General features: G+C 35.5%; 2 protein-coding genes across 4 annotated transcripts; one reads left to right on the top strand and one right to left on the bottom strand.

Annotated features, from left to right (window-relative positions):
- Positions 1–2,050: 2,050 nt before the first annotated feature.
- Positions 2,051–4,285, top strand: LOC306850393 (pro-opiomelanocortin-1-like; the record flags this gene model as incomplete). The annotated part of the gene is made up of 2 exons (XM_079386012.1): positions 2,051–2,188; positions 3,758–4,285. 2 exons carry the CDS (start codon positions 2,051–2,053, stop codon positions 4,283–4,285), a joined length of 666 nt encoding a protein of 221 aa, XP_079242138.1.
- A 373-nt stretch (positions 4,286–4,658) lies between these two features.
- LOC306850392 (protein EFR3 homolog B-like) lies at positions 4,659–27,071 on the bottom strand (the record flags this gene model as incomplete). 3 transcript variants are annotated; one of them, XM_079386011.1, is made up of 23 exons in its annotated part: positions 4,661–6,718; positions 6,894–6,943; positions 7,053–7,156; positions 7,830–7,878; positions 8,284–8,375; positions 8,572–8,699; positions 9,040–9,107; positions 9,243–9,371; positions 9,615–9,852; positions 10,629–10,801; positions 10,959–11,010; positions 11,175–11,286; positions 11,545–11,706; positions 12,504–12,639; positions 12,913–12,991; positions 14,076–14,201; positions 14,674–14,823; positions 16,277–16,398; positions 18,718–18,868; positions 18,986–19,113; positions 19,627–19,703; positions 26,129–26,203; positions 26,842–27,071. In XM_079386011.1, the coding sequence occupies 20 exons, from the start codon at positions 19,090–19,092 to the stop codon at positions 6,619–6,621; spliced, it is 2,328 nt and encodes a 775-aa protein (XP_079242137.1). In that variant the 3' UTR covers positions 4,661–6,618. The 3 variants fall into 3 exon arrangements, with proteins under 3 accessions (XP_079242136.1, XP_079242137.1, XP_079242135.1); XM_079386010.1 differs by lacking the exons at positions 26,129–26,203; positions 26,842–27,071 and adding an exon at positions 25,037–25,309 and having other exon boundaries at positions 4,659–6,718; XM_079386009.1 differs by lacking the exon at positions 26,842–27,071 and having other exon boundaries at positions 7,053–7,159; positions 26,129–26,234.
- Between the last annotated feature and the right edge of the window lie 45 nt (positions 27,072–27,116).

Below are 27,116 nucleotides of genomic sequence, written 5' to 3'. Positions count from 1 at the left end.
TTCTTTACATCATTTATGTTTATTTGTTATTAACTAGAAATAATTTACATTGACATGTAATTTCATTGACCACTTTTTTTATTTTATGTATAAATAGAGGGGCAAAGTTGCTTACACACTTTTAAATCCAGAACCTTTTTTTCCCCATTTGTCACCAGAATACTCATCTACGAATTTCTGTCTCTGAGAACTCTGCTAAAGAGACCAATAACATAAACATAAAAGCCAGCAAGGTCACGACTCCAATATAATGATGTGCCCTTAATGGAAAATGCCCCGTGGAATCGTTTTGCTCCAGGCAGTATAGTTACCCATGTAGAATGAACAGAATCACTCAGCCTGTGTGATTGAAACTTGTGCTCTGTGACAATTGTCAGTGTTTCATTCTTAAGATCTCAAATATAAAATTGATTTTGTATAACAAATGTTTTATGCCTTAAAGAAGAACTAAATATGTACATGTTGTGATTTAAGGCATACAAGATCAGATTAAAATTTGCACTAAAACTGACAGCTACAGGGTGGCATTTTGATGACTGTATTTTGTCATTAAATCATAAAATGTTGATATAATAACTGAGCTAATAAGAATTGTTAAAATAATTGCAATTTAAAAAACAACTGAAAACTAAACTAAAACGCTCAAAAACCTTTCAAATAGAATCATAATTTACTGTAAAGCTACACGTTGCATAGTGAAATGGAACAATTATAAATAATATATTTTATTTAACTGTATTTCTAATATATTTTAATAATTCCACCAGTTTTCAGTGTATTTTTCAGTGACCATGCTTTCCCTATTTTTATTGGCCATATTATGGAAAAAATATAAATAAATATAGCAAATAAAATATTTAATTAATATAAATTTATATATATATATATATATATATATATATATATATATATATAATCAATTTTGCTGAAAAAAAGGTTTTTTTCCCCCCAAATTGCTCACATTTTTACAGAGTAGCTCTCTACCATAGAAAAAAATGTCTAGCTTGCCTTATTTTCAAAGTGAGACATTATTATGACTGTACTGTATATTATTAATATTTTTTTAATTTTTAAAAGAAATTATATGAATATTAGATTTTTATATTTAATATTATCTGCTAATTAGAACTTTTTGTTGTTTTTTCTCCATGAAGAATTTAGTTTATATTTATTGCAATTTTTGGCAAAGATACAGCAATACAGCAAGTCTTTATAATACCATGATTTTATGTTTTATAATGTTCTAATCTGTTATTGGCATTCAGTCTTATCAAACCATGGTCATTTTGTATTATGAGCTTTTGTTCTGCTTCTACCACCCCGGATGTTCAAATCCCTCACCTTCCAATTAATATCAACACAAGATTAGCACCTATGTGCCCTGACACACACAACAACATAATTGATGTAAAGAGAATTTAAACCTTTAATCACCTAACTCATGTAAACCGACACGTATGCCCTTAAACATAATGAAAAAAACCATGATGATGAGAAAGACCATGATAAGCTAGACACCTGAATGAAGATCCTAATCCTGCACTCATTTACAACGGACTTTTCACTGTTGACTGACAATCTCTGATGGATTACTCATCCGTACCTTAGATGATGCAGCTGGATTTCCTACCTGCACCACCCATTAAAAAGTGACAGAGTTTGGTGGCCTTGAGCAATTGACGCACAGGTAGCTTATAAAAGACGACTAGATGAGGTTCTCAGACATCAGAAAAGCAAACGCACACATAACCAGACAGATCAGAGATCCTCAGAGAGAAGAACTTCTTTCTGCACAACAGGTGAGTAAAAAAAGCATCCACTGAGGTTCAGCTTTACATGTTGTTTTTTTGCAATGTCTAATAATTCATGTAGTTGTGTTTATTTTATACAAAGCATTATTTCACAGATGCATTCTGTTCACACTGTTTTCAATGTTCTTTTAATTCTTGTGTGCAATGAAATAATGCTTTGCATAACTAGTTTGAGTATGCATAAATGTGAATATTGCTATGTTATTAATATCGGCATGAATCATTGTGCTGTATCAGATATGGTGAGGGGAGTGAGGATGTTGTGTCCTGCTTGGCTCTTGGCTCTGGCTGTTCTGTGTGCGGGTGGATCTGAAGTCAGAGCTCAGTGTTGGGAGAACGCCCGCTGCAGAGACCTCACCACTGACGAGAGCATCTTGGTGAGTTACAATACACCTTGCACACATGACTGCTTAGCTGCTAATGTTAGTTCTTTCAGCTCAATCGGCAAGTTATCTCACTAATTGAAATGGAAATAAACATCTTATTGCTTAATCGTGAGACAAACATCCCAATTATGACTGCTAATTGTAGGATTAGGGATTTGAACAAACCCCAACCCTGAATGAGGACTCAATTCATGTGGCTTGCTGAGAAGAGGTGAGCAGTTAAACGATCAGACTAATGATTGCTGCCAAACAAATGATAGAAGAGGGCAAAAAAGAATTTACATTAGACAGTAGAGAGACTTGAGGGGGATACCTAAAAGGGGGGACATCATAGAATAACACAGAGATTCTTGCTTTCACGCAAAACACCCGAGTAACCATATAGCAATGCCCCAGGAGCCACTAATAAAATAAAAAAGTAATCTTGTTTACCTGAAAGGTTACTGGTACGTCAGCTATTATGAAGACAAATAGACATTAAAAAAGTAAATTTTAATTGAACCTTTTGGTTAAGTTACCTTTGTCAATAATTTAGAAGCAGAGCAGAGTGTGATGTAGCCTATGCATGTGGCCAACTGGCCATGTATAACATTCTTGTAATAGTTTTAGTAATTATTCTCTTATTTTCAGACGTTTTTCTTTTCAGTTGGTTTGTTTGCTTTAATGTTCTATGTCTTGATAGTGACCATTTTATGAATAACTTCTAGATAGACAGACAGACAGACAGACAGACAGATAGATAGATAGATAGATAGATAGATAGATAGATAGATAGATAGATAGATAGATAGATAGATAGATAGATAGATAGATAGATAGATAGATAGATAGATGCCTGAAAAAAATAATAATTTAATGTCTCTTTAAAGCTCCCCTTTTCAAAAAGCCCAGTCTGCTCTGATTGGTCAGCTGTTTAGATATGCGACAAAAATATAACTCCCTTTACCATAATTGAGCTCATTTAGCTGTAACTCCTCATGAGCAGCTAGAAACAGTATTTTATCCAGTTCCATCTGTACTGGAATCCCATGCCACATTTTTTATTTTCATTTATTTATTTTGCCCTTGGCTTGAAGCAAGAAAGAAAAACATTAGCGAAATAGCAAAATTTGCTTACTGTTCTTTGTAGGCAGACCAAAGCAGCCAGTATGCGGCATTATGCAAATGTTTATGGTGCAGTAGTCACAGAAATAATGGATGGACTACCAAATATTTTGTTTAAGTCTTTTCTATTGAAGAAATTATTATTTTTATTTTATTTTACTTTGTGCTGTGTAACTTACCTTATAGATCATTTACATGCACAAACAGCTATATTACACAAATGAAAAGGTTAATAAAAATCATAACATTATATGTGCAATTTAAATATTGGTCTTTTTGTATTTTACGCTTGCCGATGAACGCATGACCGTGAAAGTTGTAGTAGCTAAGCTAAATACAGTTTGGTTTTAAAAACTTTTTCCCTCGTGAAGTTAGCTATTTAAAAACCTCTCAGAATTCAAAAATTGTCTTTCTTTTAGAAAATGTAACACTCTTTCTTCTTTTGCTCTTCCTAAGGACTGCATACAGCTGTGCAGGTCTGATCTGACAGATGAAACCCCCGTCTACCCCGGAGAAAGACACTTGCAGCCTCCCTCCGAGCCAGAGCAAACCGATGTCCTCGCACCCCTGTCCCCAGCGGCCCTAGCTCCTGCTGAGCAGATGGACCCCGAGTCCAGCCCTCGCCACGAGCACAAGCGCTCCTACTCCATGGAGCATTTCCGTTGGGGAAAGCCCGTGGGTCGCAAGCGCCGGCCTATCAAGGTGTACACAAACGGCGTGGAGGAGGAATCCGCCGAGACTCTCCCAGCCGAGATGAGGCGCGAGCTGGCCACCAGCGAGGCCGACTATCCACTAGAGGAGGGCGCTTTATACCAGCAGAAGAAGGACGGCTCCTACAAAATGAAGCATTTCCGCTGGAACGGCCCGCCTGCTAGCAAGCGCTACGGAGGCTTCATGAAGTCCTGGGACGAGCGTAGTCAGAAACCCCTTCTCACGCTCTTTAAAAACGTCATAAACAAAGAGCACCAGAAGAAGGACCAGTGAGGAGTGGATAGGGGATTGTTTTTAATATAACTTTACTTTCTTCCCAGCAAACTTATCATGCATAGTCAACAAAAAGAGGGTGGGTGGTGTTACCAGTAGCACTTAATTCTTGACGCTTAGAGTTTATTCACATTGTATTCAACAATAAATTCTGTACATAGAAATGCTGTGGTGATTAAATATTGTTTTAGAGGTTGAAGAAACAGCATTTTAGATTATTTATTGAAATGTATTATACTGTAAATTCTGAAAAAGTGACATAAAACGATTGTTTCAAGCAGAAAAGAACAAAATGGTTCATTTCTGAGAAACAAGCACACATCAGAATCATTCAGACGTGTGTGCAGTTGCTAATAAAGCTATAAACACAGGTCAGACTTTGAATTCATAAAATTAGTCTTTAATTGATATTATTATTATTATTATTCACAACACATATGTACATCACTTAATGATTTCAAAGGCAAACATTCACAGAACACAGTTCTGAAGTCTCATCCATTTACAGTGACAGTATCTAAACACATAACAGGAACTAAGTTGACTGATTACTGTCCACAGTGTTGTAATTTGTAATGATCTCACTTAAATGAAAAAAATGGTAAAAGCACAGACAAAACACCCAGTGCATGCAGCAGCTGACAAGGAAAGACTAAACTTGGATATTTCATACATGCAAGCAGTCTAAAATGTTCCATCATAGCCATATTGACAGAGAAGATAAAACCCATTTCTTTTATGATTGCAAATAAACTCAAGGTATCACCAAAGACGAATAAAATAAAATACCACAACTTGAAAAATTACTCCATAAACTAAAAAAACAAACAACAAAAGGAAAGCCCATGTGGTTTAAGACAGAAAAACATGGTAAACGTCCATGTTTTAATGCAGAACCGGAACAATATGACATGACAACAGATAACACATCATAAAATTTTAGACAAGAACACATCAAGATGAAATTTCACACAACATGAAGCATATTTTTCAGCATACACCACATTTACACAGTGAGCTTTAAAGTGCCGCGTTCAAATCCAGGACAACAAAATCTTGACGTAAACCTGAAATTATTTACAAGTTTAAGTAAAACAAAGGACTTGTTACTGTACAAGTATGAAATGAAACACAAATTGTGGTAAAAAAGGTATATAACCGATCCCTTTAGACACTAAAGGGGGGGTTTTACCTTTTTAGGGTAGGGTTTTTACATTTCTAGCTTTTACCTTTTAATTCTGTGGGCAAAATGCCGTTATCTCAACAGGAATCCAAAACCAACAGAACGCTTGGTTTTAAAGAGAATATAGCGAAATACAATAATTTCAATAGGAATACACACAATCTGGAATTTCACATTAGGGCAAAAGATTTCCCCCAAGCAGATTTCGCAATGGGTTCAAATTAGTTACGCAAATTCACATAAATCTGCTTGGTTTGAAAGTGATTTCTGTGTGAACTGTGCTTTATACATCGTGACACAGATTTTTTCTGCCTGTGAAATTTTGCTAATGATGACATTAATTCACTCTGGTTCAGAAAGAAAAAACAAAACAATTTAAGCAATCAAACAAACATTACGCAAATGAAAACCCTTCACGTATGAAACTGCATCAATAAGACTATAATGAATAATGATACAGGTCTGACTTTATGTGAATGTAACACATTCACTTTCTTATTCACAACATCATTAAGCCATCAGTTCTGACTGGAATACTGCATTGAGTTGAACTAGAAACTTGTATTTGCTGTATTTTTTCTTCAGCTTCTACCCAAGAGTTTTTACTTTTAAATTCAATAGTTATTGCTTTAAATATAACTGTTATTGCAGCATGTAGAGACGATTTAAACATGCAAACAAAGCTTGTATTTAGCTAAACTGTCCATACCCACACATTGAAAAAAAAAAAAACACATTTGGGACATTCTTGGACAAATGTTCTTAAACTTAAGATACAAAATTTAAGGCAGCTTTACTCTTTAGTTGTACAAGAAAACCAATCTCAACAGACTGTACACACTTACACAGTAGCCTAAACGTGAAAACCTCATTATGCTACGCTCTCAGACAAGATACGATCATTTGTCGATAAATTCTGTCCTTTTTCGTCTAGACTAAGTGCATATTTAACCAACATATGGTATATTCTCTTGGTTTGTCTTTGTTGGCATAAATAGACTTCAGGGAAAAGCCGTAATACTTATCTAAAGTCTGATATTACACTAGCGAACACAGTTTAGAAGAAACAGAGTTACACCTGGACATTGAGAAGTAGTGGTAATAGTGCGATGAAAACAGCTATATGTGGTGACTAGGGCTCCAGGGTCTCTCAGTATACACAGAGGTCTGGAAACTTCATTTCATAGACTGGTATGGAGCGGCTCCGGCCGTGACCATTCCCGACAGAGCCAGACGGACTCGGTGGAGGCCTATCCACCAGAGAGAGAGAAAAAGAGATGGAAGTGTCAGTCACATGAGACAGACAATGCAGCCTTTTTCCAACTGTAGTGATTTCCCACTCTGTATTTTTATAGGATTGTTACATAATATATTCATGCTTACAAACAAATAAAATGTTATAGAAAACAGTTTTATATTATGTACCTGATTGTGATTTCAAAGATTTTGTTGAGTTTACTCTGCAACAGGGAAGCCTAGAGAGAAACAGTACAGGCGAAGAGTTCATACATATTAAAAAGAGCTGTGTTTGTGTTTTTTGATGATAAAATTAGAGTGTGTACGCTTGCTAGGCATTGGACTCACCCTGGCCCCGCAGTGGGCTGCTATCTCCTCAAACGGGGCGGTCTGAAACCTCTCCACCACCTGCCTTCTGCGCTCTTTCTCCAGCTCCTCCACATTCACGCTGTCTACTGAACAAACACACAAATACAGGTGATTCTGTGCTGACTGACAAAATCCAGCATAGAAAATGTCTAAAAACTCTTTTCAATTTTTCATTTAAATTAAATTTAGAGATATTACAACTAATACATTTTTTGTACCATACCAGCCATTTTTAATTACTGAATAACGATGATTTAAAATCATATTTTATAGAGATCATTAATCAGAGCAACAGTTCTGCAGCAGTACTATAATATAAATAATAATATAAAACAATGTATAAAATGACACTAACGTAAATTTGGGGTTGGCAGTTTTTTTTATGTTTTAAAATGATGTTTTTTTAAATGATTTTAAACGTCTCATGCTTACATAGTCATCCATTTATTTGATCAAAATACAGTAAAAACAGCAATAACTGCTTTCAATTTTAATACAGTGCCCTCCATAAGTATTGGAACAGTAAATACTTTTGGAGGGCACTGTATATTTAAATGTTTTTACTTTAAAAATGTATTCTTGTGATGGCAAATCTATTTTTCCGGCAGCCATTACGCCAGTCTTCAATGTCACATGATCCTTCAGAACTCATTCTCATTTGCTGATTTGCTGCTCAAGAAACATTTCTTTTTATTATCAGTGTTGAAAACAGTTGTGCTGCCTAAGAGTTTTTAAGAATATTTTTGCAAGACTTACCAATGGCTTGTTTAAGAGTTTCAAACGTTATCTGCTCTGCTGTGGATCTCTGTAAAGTTACAGAACATAGGTTAAAACACACACACACACACACACACACACACACATGTTGGTTTTTGTGGTTTATGGGGACTCTCCATAGGCGTAATGTTTTTATACTGAACAAACTGTGTGTGCTATTGCCCTACACCAACCCTACACCTAAACTTAGCCCTCACAGGAGACTTTGTGCATTTTTAGATTTTCAAAAAAACACCATTTATTTTTTTTATTTTTTAAGCCTTTTGAATTACGGGGACATAGGCAGTGTCCTCATAAACCACCTTCATATTGTAATACCTCTGTCATACCCATGTTATTATACAAATTTGTGTCCTCATAAACCACATAAACATGCACACACACACACACACACACACACACAAACAGTGTAATGAAGATGAGGATGTTTTACCTGCTCTTTCTCTGGACTGTTTCTAGACTCCATCTCTAACTGCAGGGAGACGGTGTCTCCAATACTCTTCCTCTTAGACAGTCTGTCTTCATCTGCGTTAGTTACAATAATACTTTACTGTACTGTTTTATGAGAATTGCAGAAAAAAGCTCAGCTGTACTATAACATTTAAATGCAAAATGCCCTCACTATATGTGTCTCATGATGACACACACTGTATCAAGAAAGGCAAAAATATGACAGAACATCCTGTTTCAGTGTATTTAAAGCTCAGGCTGAGGTTCAGACCTGTGATCTGTGGGATGTATGGAGTGGCCAGTCTCTCTGTGTTATATCCGCTGCCGCCCAGCATCTCTGCTATCTTAGCCTGCACAAACAGCACCTCTCCCTCCACCTTCTCCAGCTTCTCTGGGATCCTGAAAGAGAAAGAGGCTAAAGCTATTCTTCAGCTTTATGTGGGTGCGATTTTCTGTGGTAGTAGAAACCAGATGCATAAGAGATCTCTGAATGTTTTGTGGGTTTAATGCCTTTAATAACAATTTGCTCAGCACATCACAGCTGAAAATGATCTTATAGAGAACCGAAAGACATTGAAGTGAGTAAAAACTGTACAGTATGTTCTCAACTCAGTACATACATTTGTAAGAACTGAGAACTACATGTTTCTGTTGGTTTGTTTGGCATAAAAGCTGTGTCTCTCATAACGGTGAGAAGAACATTATGGTATTTTGAACAGTCTATAGAAGTGTTGCTTACTTTGAGCTCTCAAAAAAAACATCCTCTGGCAGCAGGAAAGGAACAAGTTTCTTTCTTGACTCAATCACCTGTGGGCAGAAACAGATAGATAGATAGATAGATAGATAGATAGATAGATAGATAGATAGATAGATAGATAGATAGATAGATAGATAGATAGATAGATAGATAGATAGATAGATAGATAGATAGATAGCTCTCACCTCATGGATGTGTTGGCAGAAGGTGGGCACAGTGGTCAGCTGACTGATGACGTTCAGGTACGCAGCTGACAGAGCGTGGATGGCACAGCGGTTGTATACAGAAAGAGCCTCTTCAGTCAAGGCCAGGTCCTGAGAAAAAGGACGCATCAGGGGAAATGAAGGGTGAGAACTATTATTGTACTGTTATTGTATTGATAGACACTTTTATGACTTGTCTGTCAGACACATACTTCGGCATAATGTAAAGAGATGCTGAAGTAAAAGTTGACTTATGTCGGCTTTTAAAATTTATATTAATTAACATATAACATTACGCTGACATATTTATTCAGCCCCAAAGTCATGTACAAATCACAGAGGTGAGAGAAACACCTGTAATGCCAAAGCCAGTCGGATCAGGTCCACCACCACCTCCTCATTGGCCAGCTCCACACAGATCAACCCCAGCAGCGTATAAAGAGACTCAAAGTGCCGCTGGACGCTGCTCTCCTCTTTGAAGGCCAGGTAAATGTGGCGGTACAGCCTCTGGCTGTGTTTCTTCATGAACAGGTTATCCTGCCTTGAGCACTTGTCTACTTTCAACATCAGTACTGAGATATCTGAGATAATTCTGTTGAAAACAATAGAAAAATGCACTGTAAAATGTTTTTCAGGTAAATCTCTAGGACCTACTGTAGCAAAATACTTTGTGCAATTAAATAATATCAATTTTTAAAACATATATAATAAGAGCAATTCATAGTGTGTAATAAGAGTAAAAAATCCACTAATCAAACTAATCAAAAGCTACCATGGTATGTATTAACTATTTGTAAGGGCCATTTGGCCACATTTTAACCAGTACTTCATGCATTACAATACAGAGGTAAATGTAAATGTGAGGTACACTGTAAAAATATTTTTTGAAGATTATTAATACTATTTCAGGTTTCAAAATGTTCAACATTATTGTGCATTTCTTTATAACTGTGAAATTTACTATCAGTTTCTACCATTTTTCAGTGTAACCTTAAAATTAGTTAAATATGGTAACATCATTTATTCAGTCAAAAATATTTTTTATTATGACTAAATTAACCCACCTAAACAGTATAACAAAAAAGTATATACTTTTTTATAACGTTTTTATACAAAATATTAATATTTTGTAAGGGTCAAAATGAGCTATAAATAAGTAATTGAGTATTTAGTTATCTAATTGATCATGCATGGTTACATATCCTTAAGCTTTCTTTAAAAATATGCTAAATAAAACTTTTAATAATTTTGAGATGCACTACACTACAAGAACAAAATGTTCATTCTATATTTCATAGCATGAATCATTTATTAAAAGCTAAATTGTAGATTGCTAGAGTTTTTCCGAGTGTGTCACTGCGTCCCAACCTGACAGGGGAGAATTTGGGCCGGTTGTCATGGCGATCAATGATGCTGATGAGGATGTCAAGAACAAGTAGACGGATCTCCGCATCCTCCATCAGAGTGAAGGACAAGAGCGGGTCCAGGAATGAGGTGGGAAGTGTCGTCAAAATGTTTGTAGACTGGAATCCTGCTGTTACCTAAAAGGAGAAACGAAGAGACTGACGTTTAAAGGCACACAAGACCATCAGACAGTTTAGACTGCGTCAGCAACTGTGGATATCATGAAACTACAGGGGGAGTAAATGGTCCCCGCATGGCACAGCATGAGATCCTGACTGACACAAACCAGCTCACCTGCAGCAGAGACTTTAGCAGCATAATCTGGATCATCCTGCTGCCCTCAACCCTGAAACCAGAAACAGACACTTATTGACAAAATACAATATTCTTGCTACGCTAGCATTTATCTTATTAAACACTAGCGTTTAATTTGCATTTCATCTTGGGCCAGCAGAAAATACATCGTAAACATGTCTAATTGATAAAGTCTAGGTCGTAACCCTGTCTTACCCGGTGTTGGCCGACCCCAGAGCTGGATACATGCCTGGCACAGGAATTTTACCAATGATGAACAGCATGACTTCTGAGCGTTGGTAGGTGGGCAGTGTGTTTGCAAATGAGCCTGCAAACAAAGAGAGATAAGTAAGGTATCATGCACAGTCTCTATCTATCTATCTATCTAAAGATTTAAATACTGAGATAAAATTCTGTTATAATTTTAAATAGTGAAAATGTGGGTTGATATGAAACTCAGCACAGCTATGTAGAAATTTACTTGTCTGAGCCAAGCCAATTATACAGTTTAGCCACGGTCATTTTACAAAAATATTTCACTGCCATGACTGCTGGATTCACTCACAAACATTCATTGTTCACCCACCAATAGTTTTGATGACAGCTTCTTGGAGTTGTCTCTCCTCGTGTACTTTAATGACCTTGGAGCCCATGTTTGCAAAAGAGTCGTTGGGTCCTGTAAGCTCGTAGTCCACACTGAGTCTGAGCTGCTTCAGTAGAGTATTAAACACTTCCAGTACTGTGGGCCCTGTGAAGAGGTACAACACAGAGCCAAAACAAAATTAAAGGGTTAGTTCCCCCAAAAATGAAAATTCTGTCATTAATTGCTCACCCTCGTGTCAAACCCACAAGACCTTCGTTCATCTTCGGAACACAAATTAAGATATTTTTGATGAAATCCGAGAGCTTTCTGATGCTCCATTGACAGCAACGCAACTGAAACATTCAAGGCCCAGAAAGGTATTAAGGACATTGTTAAAATAGTCCATGTGACATCAGTGGTTCAACCATAATGTTATGAAGCTATGAGAATACATTTTGTGCACAAAGAAAACTAAATTAATGACTTTATTCAACAATTTCTTCATTTCCGTGTCAACAAAAAGCATTCTCGCAGCTTCATAAAATTACAGTTGAACCGCTGATGCCACATGGACTGTCCTTACGACCTTTCTGGGCCTTGAATGTGTGGTTGAATTATTGTCTATGCAGGGTCAGAAAGCTCCCAGATTTCAACAAAAATATCTTGTTCCAAAGATGAACAAATGTCTTGATGACATGAGGGTGTAATTAATGACAGAGTTACGTTTTTTGGGTGAACTATGCCTTTAAGGAACATTGTCGATGCGTATGAGTTCTACTGTACAAAATCAAATTATTTGTCAAACATATAAACATTTGATACATCTGAAATAAGCAGTGTGTATATCACTTTTCATCTGAAATAAGAAATTAATAAGTGTTTTCAGAAATAAATCCTATAAAGTGCTTGTCTAACGAGATGGTTTTATTGCTCCCTCTAGTGGTATAAAGACAGTTTGGTACCTATGGATCCACTGGCCTCTATGACAGCTGCCTCTGAGATCACCTCCACTATCCCAGCACGCACTCGGGCTGAATTCTTGCTGTTGGCATCCAAGTGGCCCAACAACTGCTGAATCACCAGATGTGAATGTTGGGACTGTCAAAGGAACCACGGATGAGTTAATATTACAGTAACACAAACGCATGTCGAATTATAATTTCATTCAATCTTTTTAACAATAAAAACAAAGAAATGTAATGATGTAAAGTCAATAAGAAATATGAATACATTATGAGATTTTTAACTGTAATTGTTGAGCTTATAAGATCATTTAGATAAAATAGGTATCAAATTTGAATAATGCAAAAATAGAAATATCTAAAACAGATACTTTTTTAATCAAATTTCAGCACAAATGTTTGTATCTACCTGAATGGAGTACATAATGATTCTGAAACAGCGCACTGCAAATGTTTTGCCCTCCCAGAGTGAATGGTTATCAAGGTGCCTGGAAATATACAAGTGAATTAATGATTTGCTTCAGCAAACAGAACTAGAGCAGGAAACAGCAGACAAAGTACGTCAAAAAATACACTGGTGCAACAGATACTTTAGTTCCTTTTACTGTGTAGATATTTTAGGCTAACAATGAGGACAATTTGTTTAATTTCTTTTCTTCATTCCCTTTCCAATGCTACATTTCTATACTGCCCCTAGTGAAAAATAAATATACTAAAATGTATTTGAAAAACATTTATTTCATGCTAAGTATACTACAAATACATTTACATATTTATGTACTTAAAAATACCCAGCAATTGTACTTTTAGTATACTTAAAGTCTGCTAAATTGGAACAACTAACTTTGTACTTAATTTACTTTAATTGTGCGAAAGTAGTGTTGAAGTCCAATTAAAGCTATACTGACGTATGTTTGACTGTGCTAAAGTGGAACTATTGCAAGTATACCTTTGACACACTGTAAATATCTTGCATTTGAAGATATTATTCAAAGATCATACAATCCTCATCAACAGTGACATTAAAACACATTTTAGACTTAATATTAAGAAATGCGCATTGTGCACAAGTAGTACTCCAAATAATGTTTAATTATATATATATGTTTAAGTAAGTTTCGAGCGATATGTCAGTAAATATGTTAACAGGTTTTAACTCTACTTAGTATGAAATAAATAAGATTTTAAATATATTACTTTTTACTAGGGGCATCATTTGTGAGAATAAAAAACCCTCTTCTTGACATTCCACAATGACTTAAATCCATGTCATTATTCTGTTTACACCCTCCACAAACGTTTGAAGTTGCTAAGAAAAAAAAAAAGTAATATAGAGAAATATTATTACAATTTAAAATCTTTTTCATTTCTTTAAAAATCTTACTGACTCCAACGTTTGAAATGGTAGTGTATGCCCCTTATTCATTAAAATGAAATAAATAATGAAAATTAAAAAAACAACAATTGTTAATTAATTGTTAAAATATACATGTCCCATATAACTATTTGGATAAAATGAACCGAAAAGAAATGTGTCTCTGTGCTGCCCTCTTGTGTTTGATAAACACTCACATAAGCACTGGTTTCACAGCATTCTTGATGTTGCCGTAGGCCGCTCGTCCTAGCAGCTCTCGAAAGCATCTCTCTGTCAGCTCCACTGGACTCTCCTTCTCCTTCTCTGTCTCTGGGGAAGGAGACCTATCAATATTAATCAAAAACAGAAAACAAACATAAACTAGGGCTGATCAATAGGCTGATTGTTGGCAGTACTGTTACTTGTGGTTAGTTATTTCCCCGGAGGTGAAGATGTGAAGAGTTTTATGGTTCTGAGTTCATCGCACGGTTCAATTCAGATTTCGTCGTCTGCCTCTGCCCCTCAGGGCTTTGGGTTTATTAGGTTTACAGCCAAGTACAGCAGCTTCTAGAATAAATGACTTTCTTATTACACTTGAGAGTCTGACACCTCAGTTGTAGTCAGTCTACTGTTATATCACACAGTTTTCATTAGCATTCGATTAGGAGTTCATTAGCTTAATCACACAGACTGGCTAAAAGCTATTAGCAATACACTGTTTCTCTGAAGGAAAATTCACACTTCCATTAGACTAAAAGTGTCCATGTCTCTTCATGTGTGACTGTGTGTATGCGAGCGTGTAAGTGTGTTTCAGACCTCTCTATGCCTTCTTCCTGTTGGAGGTTGAACAAGAGTGACGGCACAATTTTGTCCATGTGTTGAGGGTCCCAAATATTTGCCTGCAGTTCATCATTGACAGTTTTCCTCACCACCCCCTGAAGACCCCTGATCCCTGCCATACGAATCCTTACACACACAACCCAAAGAGACTTCAGTCACATTTATGAGACATGTGGATTATATATATATATATATATAGCTATTTTTATTAATGTGCACTGCATGGTGCAGTTCATCCCCTGATGTATGAATTATTAAATCATAAAGGAAAAAATGTTTCCTTTTATATCAAAAGCAGAATATATCATTTCTAATCTTTTTCTACTCAATCCCTGAGCAGAAAATATTAAATTGTATCAGTATCTGAGTTAGAATCCCCCCCACACACACACTCGTGCACATACTTGTGCAATTCCTTTTTGAATATCACTCTTGCTCTATTTCTACAAAGCCTTAGTGTTCGCAGTAAGTCATAATTATGGATAAAACTGTTTAATTCATTACACAAGAACATTATTATATACAACATTATTATTATTTGTAATATAAATTTTACTTGTATTATTACTTATATTTATTTTATGTTTAAGAAATTAAACAACCACAAAGTTCTTAATGCTTTATAACTTTCCACATAAATGTTGCACATATGTTGTCTTAAAAAGCACAATGACATTTCAAGACAAGTCAGACACATAAAAATGTAAATATAAGATTTTTGTCTTTGAATTGCATATATACTTTCCATCCATTTGGATTGCACATTTTTAACATAAACTAATAAACTTAATGTGATGCATATATTTGTCAGTAAAGCATACATGAAATGGTTAAGAACCAGCTAAGATTTCGGCATTAAAAAAATCATGGCATGATTTATTATTATCTATAGCATCTTATTTTACTTCATCCATATTCTCAAAATACATTTATTCAAATTGTTTATAATTGCCATATACCTGTTCATTGTAAAAACAGTTACATTTATTTTGTTTAAAAGTGTGCACATGATTAAACATGGCTTGCAGTTGAGAAAGTAATATTCAATTAGTTCAAATGAGATTAAAACAAATAGGATGTTTTGATGATAAATATATAAACCTGGTTATTGTGTAATTAAAACATTCAGTTTATTAGTACTATTACAGAAATCTTACCCGTTTCATTTATCTTATGTACACCTGACAAATTTGTATAAGATTATCCGGTAACACTTTAGCATAGGGACCAGTTCTCACGATCACGAACTAGTTGCTTCTTAGCATGCCTGTCATTAACATATGAGCTGTTTATTAGTACTTATAAAGCACATATTAATGCCTTATTCTGCATGGCCATATCCTACCCCATACTTAAACCTAACAACTACCTTACTAACTATTAATAAGCGGTAATTGGGAGTTTATTGAGGAAAAAACATAGTTAATTGTTAGTTAATAGTGAGAACCGGACCTTATTAAAATACAGTGTGACTGATTATGCTTAAAACTGTATAATCCAAAAAAACAAGGCGAAACTAGATTTTCAACACTGGTGTGAAAATTGTCCCCTGTTTCAAATACTGGAAAGAGGTGCTCACTTTGTGCGAATATCTGGATCCTCGTAACTGGAATGGCACATTTCACTGAAGCGTGACACAAAGAAATCGTAGCTACGATGGTATGATGCTGTGTCCTCTTCTATGTTCGCAAACTTCACAAACTTAAAGAGAAAGAGCAGAAAAATGGAGATAGTTTGATCACACTTTATATTAGGTGGCCTTCACTAATATGTACACTGTTAAAAAAAAAAAATGTTGAGTCAATTTAAAATAATTTGTTACCCGGCGGATTTAAACTTTTAAGTTTAGTCAACTCAAATAAGTTTCGTCAACTTGAAATGTTAAGTTGTACTAAGTGAAAACTTAGGGCAGTGTCTAAAATTTTAAGGCAGTGGGGTAACAAATTATTTTAATTTGAAACCACTTACAGTGTACTACCATAAGATTATGAATTTCTTGTAAAACTACAAGTTGTTCTGAAACATTCCTACATTTACTGCTAATGGGCTTCAGAGTTTGAGGTATGGTTAGCTAAGGGTTGGGTTACAGTTGGGTGTAAAGTTAAAATTGTAATTTCAAATGTTAATTAAATGCAAGTATTGTAATTACAATGCACCAACAAGTATGTACATAATATTTTTTTGTTTGTTTGTTTTACATTGTATCACATCCTCTATGGACTAAATACGGTGATTTGCTTCATAATACAACAACCGAAATTGCAAGTCAGTGGTTCTCTACTGGTGGGTTGTGACCAAACACGTGTCTGGAGGGGGACAAAACGATGCTTCAATGCAAAAATACCTAAATGGTTTTTGCCATAACATGTTTTGTTTGATGAATTATTTGCTGCTAAGAACATGAAACTATTGAATTCAAGTGGCATTTAGAGGACAAACAACCAATATGGCAGAAGCTTGATTATGCAAATTTGCACATTGATGGGCCTATGCCGTTTAATGTTTTGTGTTGAATCAGCACTTGAGGTCCAGTGTAGTCCTGGAGCAAAAGCAGTTGAGAACCACTGCTGTAAAGTATGCTAATCTGTATTTATGTGGTTAATGTACATTACAGTACAACAGATTAGGATCTTCCTGATTAGGATATCTGAGGATTTGAGATTAGCAGCGGTTATCCAGTGTGTTACTACTGACCACACTAAATACCACACTAACACAAAACCTACAGAGTACCGACGCTGTTAAACTCAGATGAAAACTAAACATTCGCACAGCTTTAAGCATTTGTGGGCACCACGCTTTAAGCCCTGCCCCATCTGGCCTCTATCTGTGAAAGTAATCTCTTTTTAATCTTTAAGCTCTTATATTTCAGAAGCATCAGATGTGAGCGGTTTTGAAGTTGAAAACTCTCTATATTCCCATAAGCATGTGAGTTGGGCTAGTCAGTGGAAAGCTTTCAGGGACCATGCTGAGGTTTCACATTACTATAGAGGATAAATTCATCTTTGTTTTGAAAGGTTGTCATGTAAAATGAAATAACATTAGCTGGAATGGGTCTATACTGAATGAAGAGGGCCTGTATAATTCAGGTAAATGGGAAGATCTGACATGCAACATTTAAATACAGAACTAATAAAAAAGCAAAACACATAAAAATGTTTATGATAGATTTTAAATATACAATAAATGTTAATAAAACATGCAAAATATCGTAATTCTAGTATTAAGTACTATTGTATTATTGATAAGATAAAAAAGTGCTGCCTGTGTAGCTGTAGGCTAATCTTTATAAGGGATTTTTAAACAAATTTTAATATAAATGTTATATAAATATATTTTTTAAATTACAGTTTTAAATAGTTTTCTAATTTAATGATTACCCGATGGTCAGATTAGATATAAGCTTACTTTGGTGGTTTAATGTATAATCAAAATATATATAGAAAGTTCAAAATAACAGTATTTAATTTAAATAGAAATCTTTTGAAACATCACTTTTGTTCTATTTAATGCATCCTTGCTGACGATACATTTTATTTTAAGACTAGAGAAAACTGAAAATTCAGCTTTGTCATCACAGGAATAAAATATATTTACATACACATTTAATACATAAAATACACTTAAATTAATATATATATATATATATATATATATATATATATTTATTTATTTTATTTTTTTTCTGATTGGCATTTGATTGGCAAGGAGGGCTTTATATTTAATATAGTTTGGATGTGCTTGATTGAGGTGAAGCCAAAATGTTACAGCTTTGCACTCTGTATAATCAAGTGGATTGAGCTTTTGAAATTTCTTAATTCTGGTCTAATCCTCCAAGATCACTGCAAGACTGACACCTGAACCCATGGTGTTGATGCAGCAGCTACATCTCCCTCTGTACTGCAGAGACGCCCAACTCAGGCTCGATTTATTTCCACATGGCATTCTAAATCTGTAACTACATCAATAGGGGCTGTAAGTGAATTTCACTAGAGAGTAAAGGCAGTAAATTTCACTCACAGAGTTAGTGCCCAGGATCTGTAAATTGGGTTTGTCTGCCTCCAGCAGCTTGCGCACCATAGTAAGGAAACTTTCCACAAAAAGGTTTATACTCTGACAGTGACAGGCCATCAGCAGCTGGTCCAATGCCTCCATAGCAATACAAACATACCTGTGAGACACACAAACATGATACTGCCCAGTGATGATCACAGATTATTATAGCAGGTATAAATCACAGAGCCAGACAGAAACAATCACTTCATTTTCTTCCAGTTTTTGTTTATACCCATATCTATGCCGGGCGACATCTCTGGATAGTCTCTCTGACAGGTAGGCACCGATACGGTCTAGTTTCTCCGGAGCAGACAAGGCATAAAAAGTAAGCTTCTCCATGTTAGCTTTCACCAAACCATCCTTTACACAAAAAGACAAGACGGGCAGACAGACAGAGAGCAAGAGAACATTAAAAAGAGGCCTATTAGAGAAGAACATAAGAAGAAAAATGAACCATAAAAACATTTTAAACTTTTCTCTACCCAGAAAGAATATAAATATATTTATATATTTCAAAGTTAAATTCATATGTTCAAGTAGTTAAAGTAAAGATTAAACGTAAATAAAGAAGTAATTTCTAAAGATGGAAAATATGTACGTTAAAATTAACCAAAAAAACAAAAAACAAAACATATTTCTTAATTTTAAAAAACCTATTGTAAATTATTTTTATTTTCTCATATTTTCCAAACCCCAGTATGAAAATCCCTGAAACAGACAACATTTCTGTTAAATCAGGCTCTAAAACTAATGAATGTCACCATTGAAAGCCTATGTCTACATCACTGCATCGATCACTGATGACTGATAACCACTAGAAACATAGTGAAGCATCCCTTTCTCTGGCTCAATTTTTATTTCATCTGACCTTACCTCAGGGTCCTCAGGAAAGATGTTATCCACCAGCCTCTTATAGCGGGGTCTCAGGGCCCCACAGCATCCACAAACACCTGAAACAATAGGAGAAAGTGAAATAGAGCGGCAGTAATATAAAAGAAGACTCTAACATAATAACTGAGCTCACAAGGACAGAAATAATACACGTGAGGTAAAAGGAATTTTGGAAGGTTATCTCTCCAGACTCCTTTGTTTACCTCATCTCCGGGATGTAGGGCAGTATTGATTAAGAGTCTTTGTAATTATACTCAACGTGAGGTTTATTTATTGCATCGACACATTAAATGAATTAGACCTGTGTGCTGTAATCTAGTAAGTGAAGACAGTCGATTCAGGGGAAAGGCATTAATCTGTATTTAGCAAACGTTTGCAGCTTGGTGTGCCAGTTAAATGGATTTGAAAAGAATCTGTTGAAAGCATTTAGAATTGTTTTGGTTTTAAACCAGCACTTGAAAGCCCATAAAAGGCTTATACAGCCATATAAAGGGACACATTGTAAATCTCATTGGGGAAAATAGGTAAAAAGGATCATTTTTCAATTGTCAATAATTTGATGATTTCTTCAGACTAATAATATTTTAATTTTAAAATAAGATTGGTAATATGCATTACTGCATTAGGTAATATGAACCATCAATGAACAACAGTTTTTTCAGCACTGATTAAGTAAGGAATAATTGACGACGGGCCGTTGAATTATTAGAAAAATAATTTTTTCTATTTTTTATTTTTTCGTCCGGTTTTTCTACTTAAATCGCTATTGTGAGTAGGATTATTTCTTCCGCATCTCATCCAACGACTCTTTTGCTAGTTCCAAAACGTAATTTTAAAGCTGGCAATGGAGGCTTGAGCCGTTGATAGCAGACTAATGCAGTTAATAATGAAGTTATTAGAAAGAGAGCGAGAGAGACAGAGACACAGAGAAAGCGAAACAGAGAGAGAGAGAGAGAGAGAGAGCTTGTATGAATTAGGCTACCTCTGTGTGTCCCTCAACAGTGTTCTGAAGCACCGTCTCTAAACTGTAAGTCTGCTTTAAGATGCAGCGCTGTTATTACCTCGCTAGTGAGAAATGTCATGTGTAGCCTTTAAGTTGCTACACTAGGCTAACTGATAAAATCGTCAGGGCAGCGCTGACAACGATGCGAAGTGATATGGAACTGTAATGCAGTCAAGAAAGCTGCCTGGAACTACGTTCGCCGTGCGTTTCCCTGAAAATAATTGCACACCTCAGAACGTTCGTCAGCCAATCAGATTCAAGCATTCAACGGCCCCGTAGTATAATATAGTTTAATCATTGTTATTTTAGTATTATTTTATACTATTATAATATTATACAATATATCCTATATACAATATTTTGAATGAGCTTCTATTTTTTACATTTTCAGTTTACAATTCAATTTAAATTGAAGTTTTAGTCATTTTATGTTTTTTTTTTTCATTTTGATTTATTATTATTTATGTTTAGTATTAATTTATTTTTATTTATTTTATTTAATTACCAAGGCAACATTTTTAAGTTTTTCATCTAATATTTAAATTTTATTTCAGCTTAATTTCAATGACTGAATATGATTTTCAATAGTTTTATCTGTTTTAATAACAGCAACACTGAGATAACCTTAACTATAGCAGTGTAATATACTCCAATATACTCTATCCATTTTAAATAACTTTTTTTTTTAACTATACGTGTTTTTAATGAGTTCATATTTACTGAACAAGGCTACATATGTATATATGTTATTATAAGAATATGTAATATATGTTCTTTTAAAAATTTACTTTTTTTTTTATTTAAGCAACCTGCAGGTGTCAGGATTGTGGACTGTTTGGTGTGCGTTTGCTCCCCATGTGTTCCCTGTGACCCAGTTTTTCCCTCATGTTGATTGTGTTAATTTGACTCCAGGTGTGTCTCGTTCCTCCCTGATTGTCCTGTGTATTTAGGTCTTGTCCATTCAGTTAGTGTTTGTCAGTTCTGAACGTCTTTTCATGTGTTCCTGTGTCTCCTACGTGCGTGGACTATTAAAGACTGTGTTTTAAAGTACTCCTCGTTCCTTGCTCCCTGATAAAGTGTGATTTAAAATAGTTGAAACTGAACAGTCACTGAATCTAAAATATGCACTTTTCTTAACCTGAAATACTGATGCTGAATAAAAACGGTGCATATCCATGTTGCTTGTCAACTACCTAATTAAAATTCCACAAACATGGTTTTTCAGATGCACACAAACCCCCTTCTGGGTGGATGAGTCAGAAGCAGCACCTTGGCAGGACCCCTGGGAAGGACCAGGCTGTTTACACCATTACCATAGTGAGCTTCAACCAAAGAGCTTCGTCATGGAGGAAAGTAAACAAACCAGAGCAGGTGGAGCGATCAGACAGCAGCGCTCAACCACCCACACAAAAGCGACACAGGCTTTTCATTCTATTCAACAAATATTAAGGATCTATCACACTCAATATGACCAACATGAGCAAAATAGTGTGTACAGAAGGATAGATATTAAACTACCTATCAGTGAGATTAGTCTACAAAGCTCAGATGCAACACAAGGTCAACGTAGGTTTATTGACTCATCATTGGCAATTACATGTGATTGGATGGACGGGGGAAGAGCTGGAGTGTGAGTCACACATTGGCCCACCTGCTAGTGTTTTGACACCTCAGCGTGGCACCTCTATGCCTAAAGCAACCGAAGCAGAAGCCAAAGAAAAAAACCCTGACAGTCCCTTCAACATAATCAGAAGTAAAGCAAGAGGTAAATATTAAGTTCATAAATCCGAGTTCCATACAAAAGCTACAGGAACTGCTTTACTAGTACTGTATTAGCTACATTTATAACACGCAAGCGCTTTGGCATTCTGTTTCTCGGACAGGGTGGTAAATATAACCTGCACAGTTCCCTCTGGTTTACAACCCTCATAATTCTCTGATGGTTGTGTACTCGCCTCTATCATTCACCTGGCACAATCTACTGACACTGACTGAGCCCAGGGGCCAAAATATCTGCGTTTAGCCTTTTAGTATTTTAACTATCTGAATGTTGTACACTTAATGAGAATGTTAATAAATAAATGTAAAATGTTCCGTTCAAAAAAGCACAAACAACTAAATCATTTAAGTCAGGAGTGTAGCATCATCACTAGAGAAGTACATACTTTGTTGCCAGGAACAACTCTACACGCACATCTGAAATCTGCATGCACTGCAAAACAAAGGATAAAGCTGGCACAGTGACAAACAAGATCATATCATAATGAAGAACTAGTCTTGCTCGGATGTGCTACTATGGCTGACACGATATTCTCCAATCTGAAGACATCCAGCTTTAATAGGGCTATGTTAAGGGCTACTAAAGATATTACATAACACACAACTCCCTATGCATGTGAATGAATCAAACTCCATGTTGTGGCGGCTACAGTATGGAAAATCAATCTTTCCGAAACACAAAACGCAGACTCCGGACACTGTCTCTCTCGTCATGACGCAGTCATTCTAAATACGGTTCCCCTGAATTGTTGGAGCTTCTTGAAATGACAGCTATATTTAGCACATCAGCCATCACAGATGCCATATCCCTTCAGATTGCCCAAAACAGGACACAATATCAAAGACACTCACTCTCATATGGAAGTGTCACAGGGGAAAAAGCAGAAATACAGAGAGGGAACTTCAGGCTAGGCCGAACAATGCAATCTATTCATTTACTTCTTTAACCTTGTCACCCACAGCTCTACTTCCATCAGCATCTAGTTAATCTAAAACTATTATTTGCATAGGACTCCGTATGAGAATAATGTTGTGCCTTTTAGAAGGAGCTTTAAGGCATAGTTAAAGTGTTTTAGTGTTGCTATTAAAACATTACATATTATGCCTCAAAATAGTTGGCAGTTGTGGTCAAAATGTTAATCTAAATAACACACAGTGAGGTCCAAATGTCTGAAAATATATTGAAAATCTGGGATTCAAAATATAATTTAAACTTGGATACACAGAACATTGTATATACTAGTCATCTAAAGTTAAGGGGTTGGTAAGATTTTTTTTAAATGTTTCTAAAATCTCTTTTGGTCCTTGCACACTGAGTCTGAGATTTTCCCATGCGTTTTTCCCTTATTCGTCATCCTATCAAAATGCTTGCTACGGATGCGAAAACGCAGAAAATCAAACCTGATCTAAATTGTTTTTATGACGGACGAAAGTTTCAGAGGCAGTGTGTAAATGTGATTGACACAACATGAGGTCATATTTATTTTTTAATGTGCGAAAATTTTGGACTCTGTGTGCAATGACCTTAAGGCTGCATTTATTTGCTCACAAATACAGTAAAAAGATAATACTCTGAAATATTATTACAATTTTAAATAACTGTTGTCCATTTTAATATATTTTAAAATGTAATTTGTTTCTGTGATGGCAAAGTTGAATTTTCAGCATCATTACTCCAGTCTTCAGTGTCACATGATCCCTTAAAAATCATTCTAATATGCTGATTTGGTTCTTAGGAAACATTTCCTATTATTAGCAATGTTGAAAGCAGTTGTTGTGGAAACCATGATAGGTATTTTTTTAAGGATTCCATTGCAGCACGAATCACAGAAAAAAAGAGTTCATTTATCAAATATCAGATAATATATTTTAATAAAAAAAATCTAAAAATATATAATAAAAATTATATAAAAAGCCAAATTAACAGGTTTTGTTATTCTAGTCAACCATAAAAATATTTACATGATGTCATTGCTGCTTAACTAATCTTTTGACCTCTTTAAGTATAAAATGCGTAGCATAATCAATCAGCATACGTAACTGACTTAATTCTATATTCTCTCAAAAAGCTGTTTTTCTTGGCATGAATGGAGAAATCTGTCTGAAAAAAACTCAGGCTGTTAAAATGTAATCGATCTGGTTTTGAAGCACTAAAACCAGTCGCACATCTTGAAATTATCCACGCTGTGAGAAATCAAAGTCGCAGCCTGACTGCCTGCAGCTTGCTTGAAACATCCTCAACCATGCATGCTGGCCAGAGAAAATAATATGAATACAGCAGGAAATATAATATGTGCACATGCAAATGTACAGTTAGAGTAAATAACTGAATGCTGCAGTAGATCTGTGGGTTTTAGTGGTGTGTGTGTTTGGTGCAAAGTAGTGTGGATGAAGCTAAATCGGTGATGCCTGAAATGAAAGATGAAAGATGATGAAATATGGACAATAAATACAGCAAAGCTGCAATACTGCATGCAATCTGTTGCTTCAGCATCATTCTGCTGTTATTGCCCATAATCTCCTGAGATGCACTTAAATCTTTCCTTCCTAAACACAAGCAGGGAATTACCATATCTAAACATAATCATGCACTCACACAATCGCCCTTACCGTACATTGATGGAAAACCTGATGAAATTCTCTGTTCTTTGCCTGAAGCCTCTTTCTCTGTCACATAGCCAGAGAGAGAGACACACACACACACGCGCTCTCGCAGACGCTCAATCACACATGCAGGCTCTCCTACGGTGCATGTGACTGGGCTCCAATGACCTTGGATTTTCCAAACAGCGCGGTACAGCTTTCCCTCTATCAGGAACAATGCTGCTTTAAAACACAGGTGCACGCACACGAATACACACTCACACACACTCCTGCACAGATGAACACATTCACACACCTCCTGACCATTCAACAATGAGGGGGGGTTAGAGCGATGGAGAGGGTGCAGACACAGGATGAGAGAGGGAAGGAATCAATTGGTGCAGCCATGCGTCAATCAACAAGAACCCCGCCTCCCCTTATCCACTCTCTCTAGGGGTATTTGATTGTCGCCTGTTATTTTTTGTTGCTTTTTTTCACTGTTTTTATAATGAATAAAACATGCATGATATCTATGAGTCTAATAAAAGATTAATTTTGTTTAGAGACTTTAATATTACATTTGATTTAAAAGGGAAAAAGGAAAGTTGTGTACATCACAAGAAAAAAATTCCACTTTGTCTATTAATGAAATTCTAATGCATCTAATTTTGGACTTTTTTGTTATACTATTTTTAACAAAATTAAATTATATTAATAAATCCTTATTTAAAAAAAACATCTATGTCTACAATGTAGTATACTGTGTGTTTTCTACCCTGGGCTGATGGGAGAAGCTCTAGCGTCTGATCCATGGCATGTGAAATGGCTCAGTGTTAATCTGACTGTGTTCCAGCTTTAGACACAAAACTGTGAATTATTCATGAAAACATAAAGGTGGTTGAATTATAGCAGCATATTACCAAAAACTATTTACTATTTTTTGCAGTTGCTAAATGTTATTCGAGCATTCTTTCTTAGATCAAAAATTCATGATTCAAATTCAGAATCAGGCTATTTCAAAACATCAAATGTAAATAAAGTGCTCATGTGCTATAAATGAAAACAACAGCATGGAAAAACAACAAAAACAGAAATATAAAGTGAAAAGATTGTGCTTACCACCTCCAACCTGATGGTCCAGCAGAGTACTGCAATCCAAGAGTAGCCGTCTTGGACTTGGCAAATCTGGGAGACCTGAAAATTTTGGAAAACTTGGAAGTGGCATCTTCTCGCTAACTATAAAAGAGAAAAATATATACTCCAAATAATCGAACCTATTCTATATCTGAATCCTTTTTGGAACGCATGGGAGTCCCGGACTACTAGTTTTAGACTTGTTAACTTTCATTCACTATAGGTTATGTTAATGACTGCCTCCCTACCTCCCTCCATGCCTATTGGTTTGTTGCTCTCTCTCTCTCTCTCCATCCTTTATTCACTCACTTGGCTCAGGAACTTTTTATAGAGTTCCAGCAGCTTTTTATGTCCCTCTTGTTGCCTTTAGATCTTATTTTAGGACATTAATTCAACTGTCAATTTTACAGATATTTTTAAACTGTAGTATGAATTGACTCGCGCATCGGTTCTTCTGAACAAATCGTTTTAAAGAACACTGAATCACTTTAAAACAATATATAACCACATATTCTTGTTAATGCTTGTTTTATTAAGTGTGTTTAATGTGTCCCAGTTTGCACATATATTAAACACTAACATGTTTTGAACCATTTAATAAAACGCGATATTAAAAACAACTCGTAGCCTATTGATCAAACGACCATACCATCAATTCGTAAACACACAAATTCAGCTTTAAAAGTAGCCTAACTTACTTTTCGCTCCATATGTCACATTTTCGGTTCATTTTTCTTCAATTTCTCGTAATCAGTTTACTCATCTTTTCTCGACACATTATGTTAAGAAGAATTTTTGATTCAGTCGAGAAGCATTCACTCCTATTTACGACCGAATGGTTCTATCAGGTTTTGTGAACCGGTTCAACTGATTCATTCTATTCAAAGTAATGATTCATTCACGATTCCCCTCTGGCGAATCTGTGTATGAGGGTTGCGGTCGCCATAGAAACCTTCATCCGTTTGCTGTAATT

Source organism: Barbus barbus (assembly GCF_936440315.1).
Source record: "Barbus barbus genome assembly, chromosome: 30".
NCBI lineage: Eukaryota > Metazoa > Chordata > Actinopteri > Cypriniformes > Cyprinidae > Barbus > Barbus barbus.
This window is presented reverse-complemented; position numbering and strand designations above follow the sequence as displayed.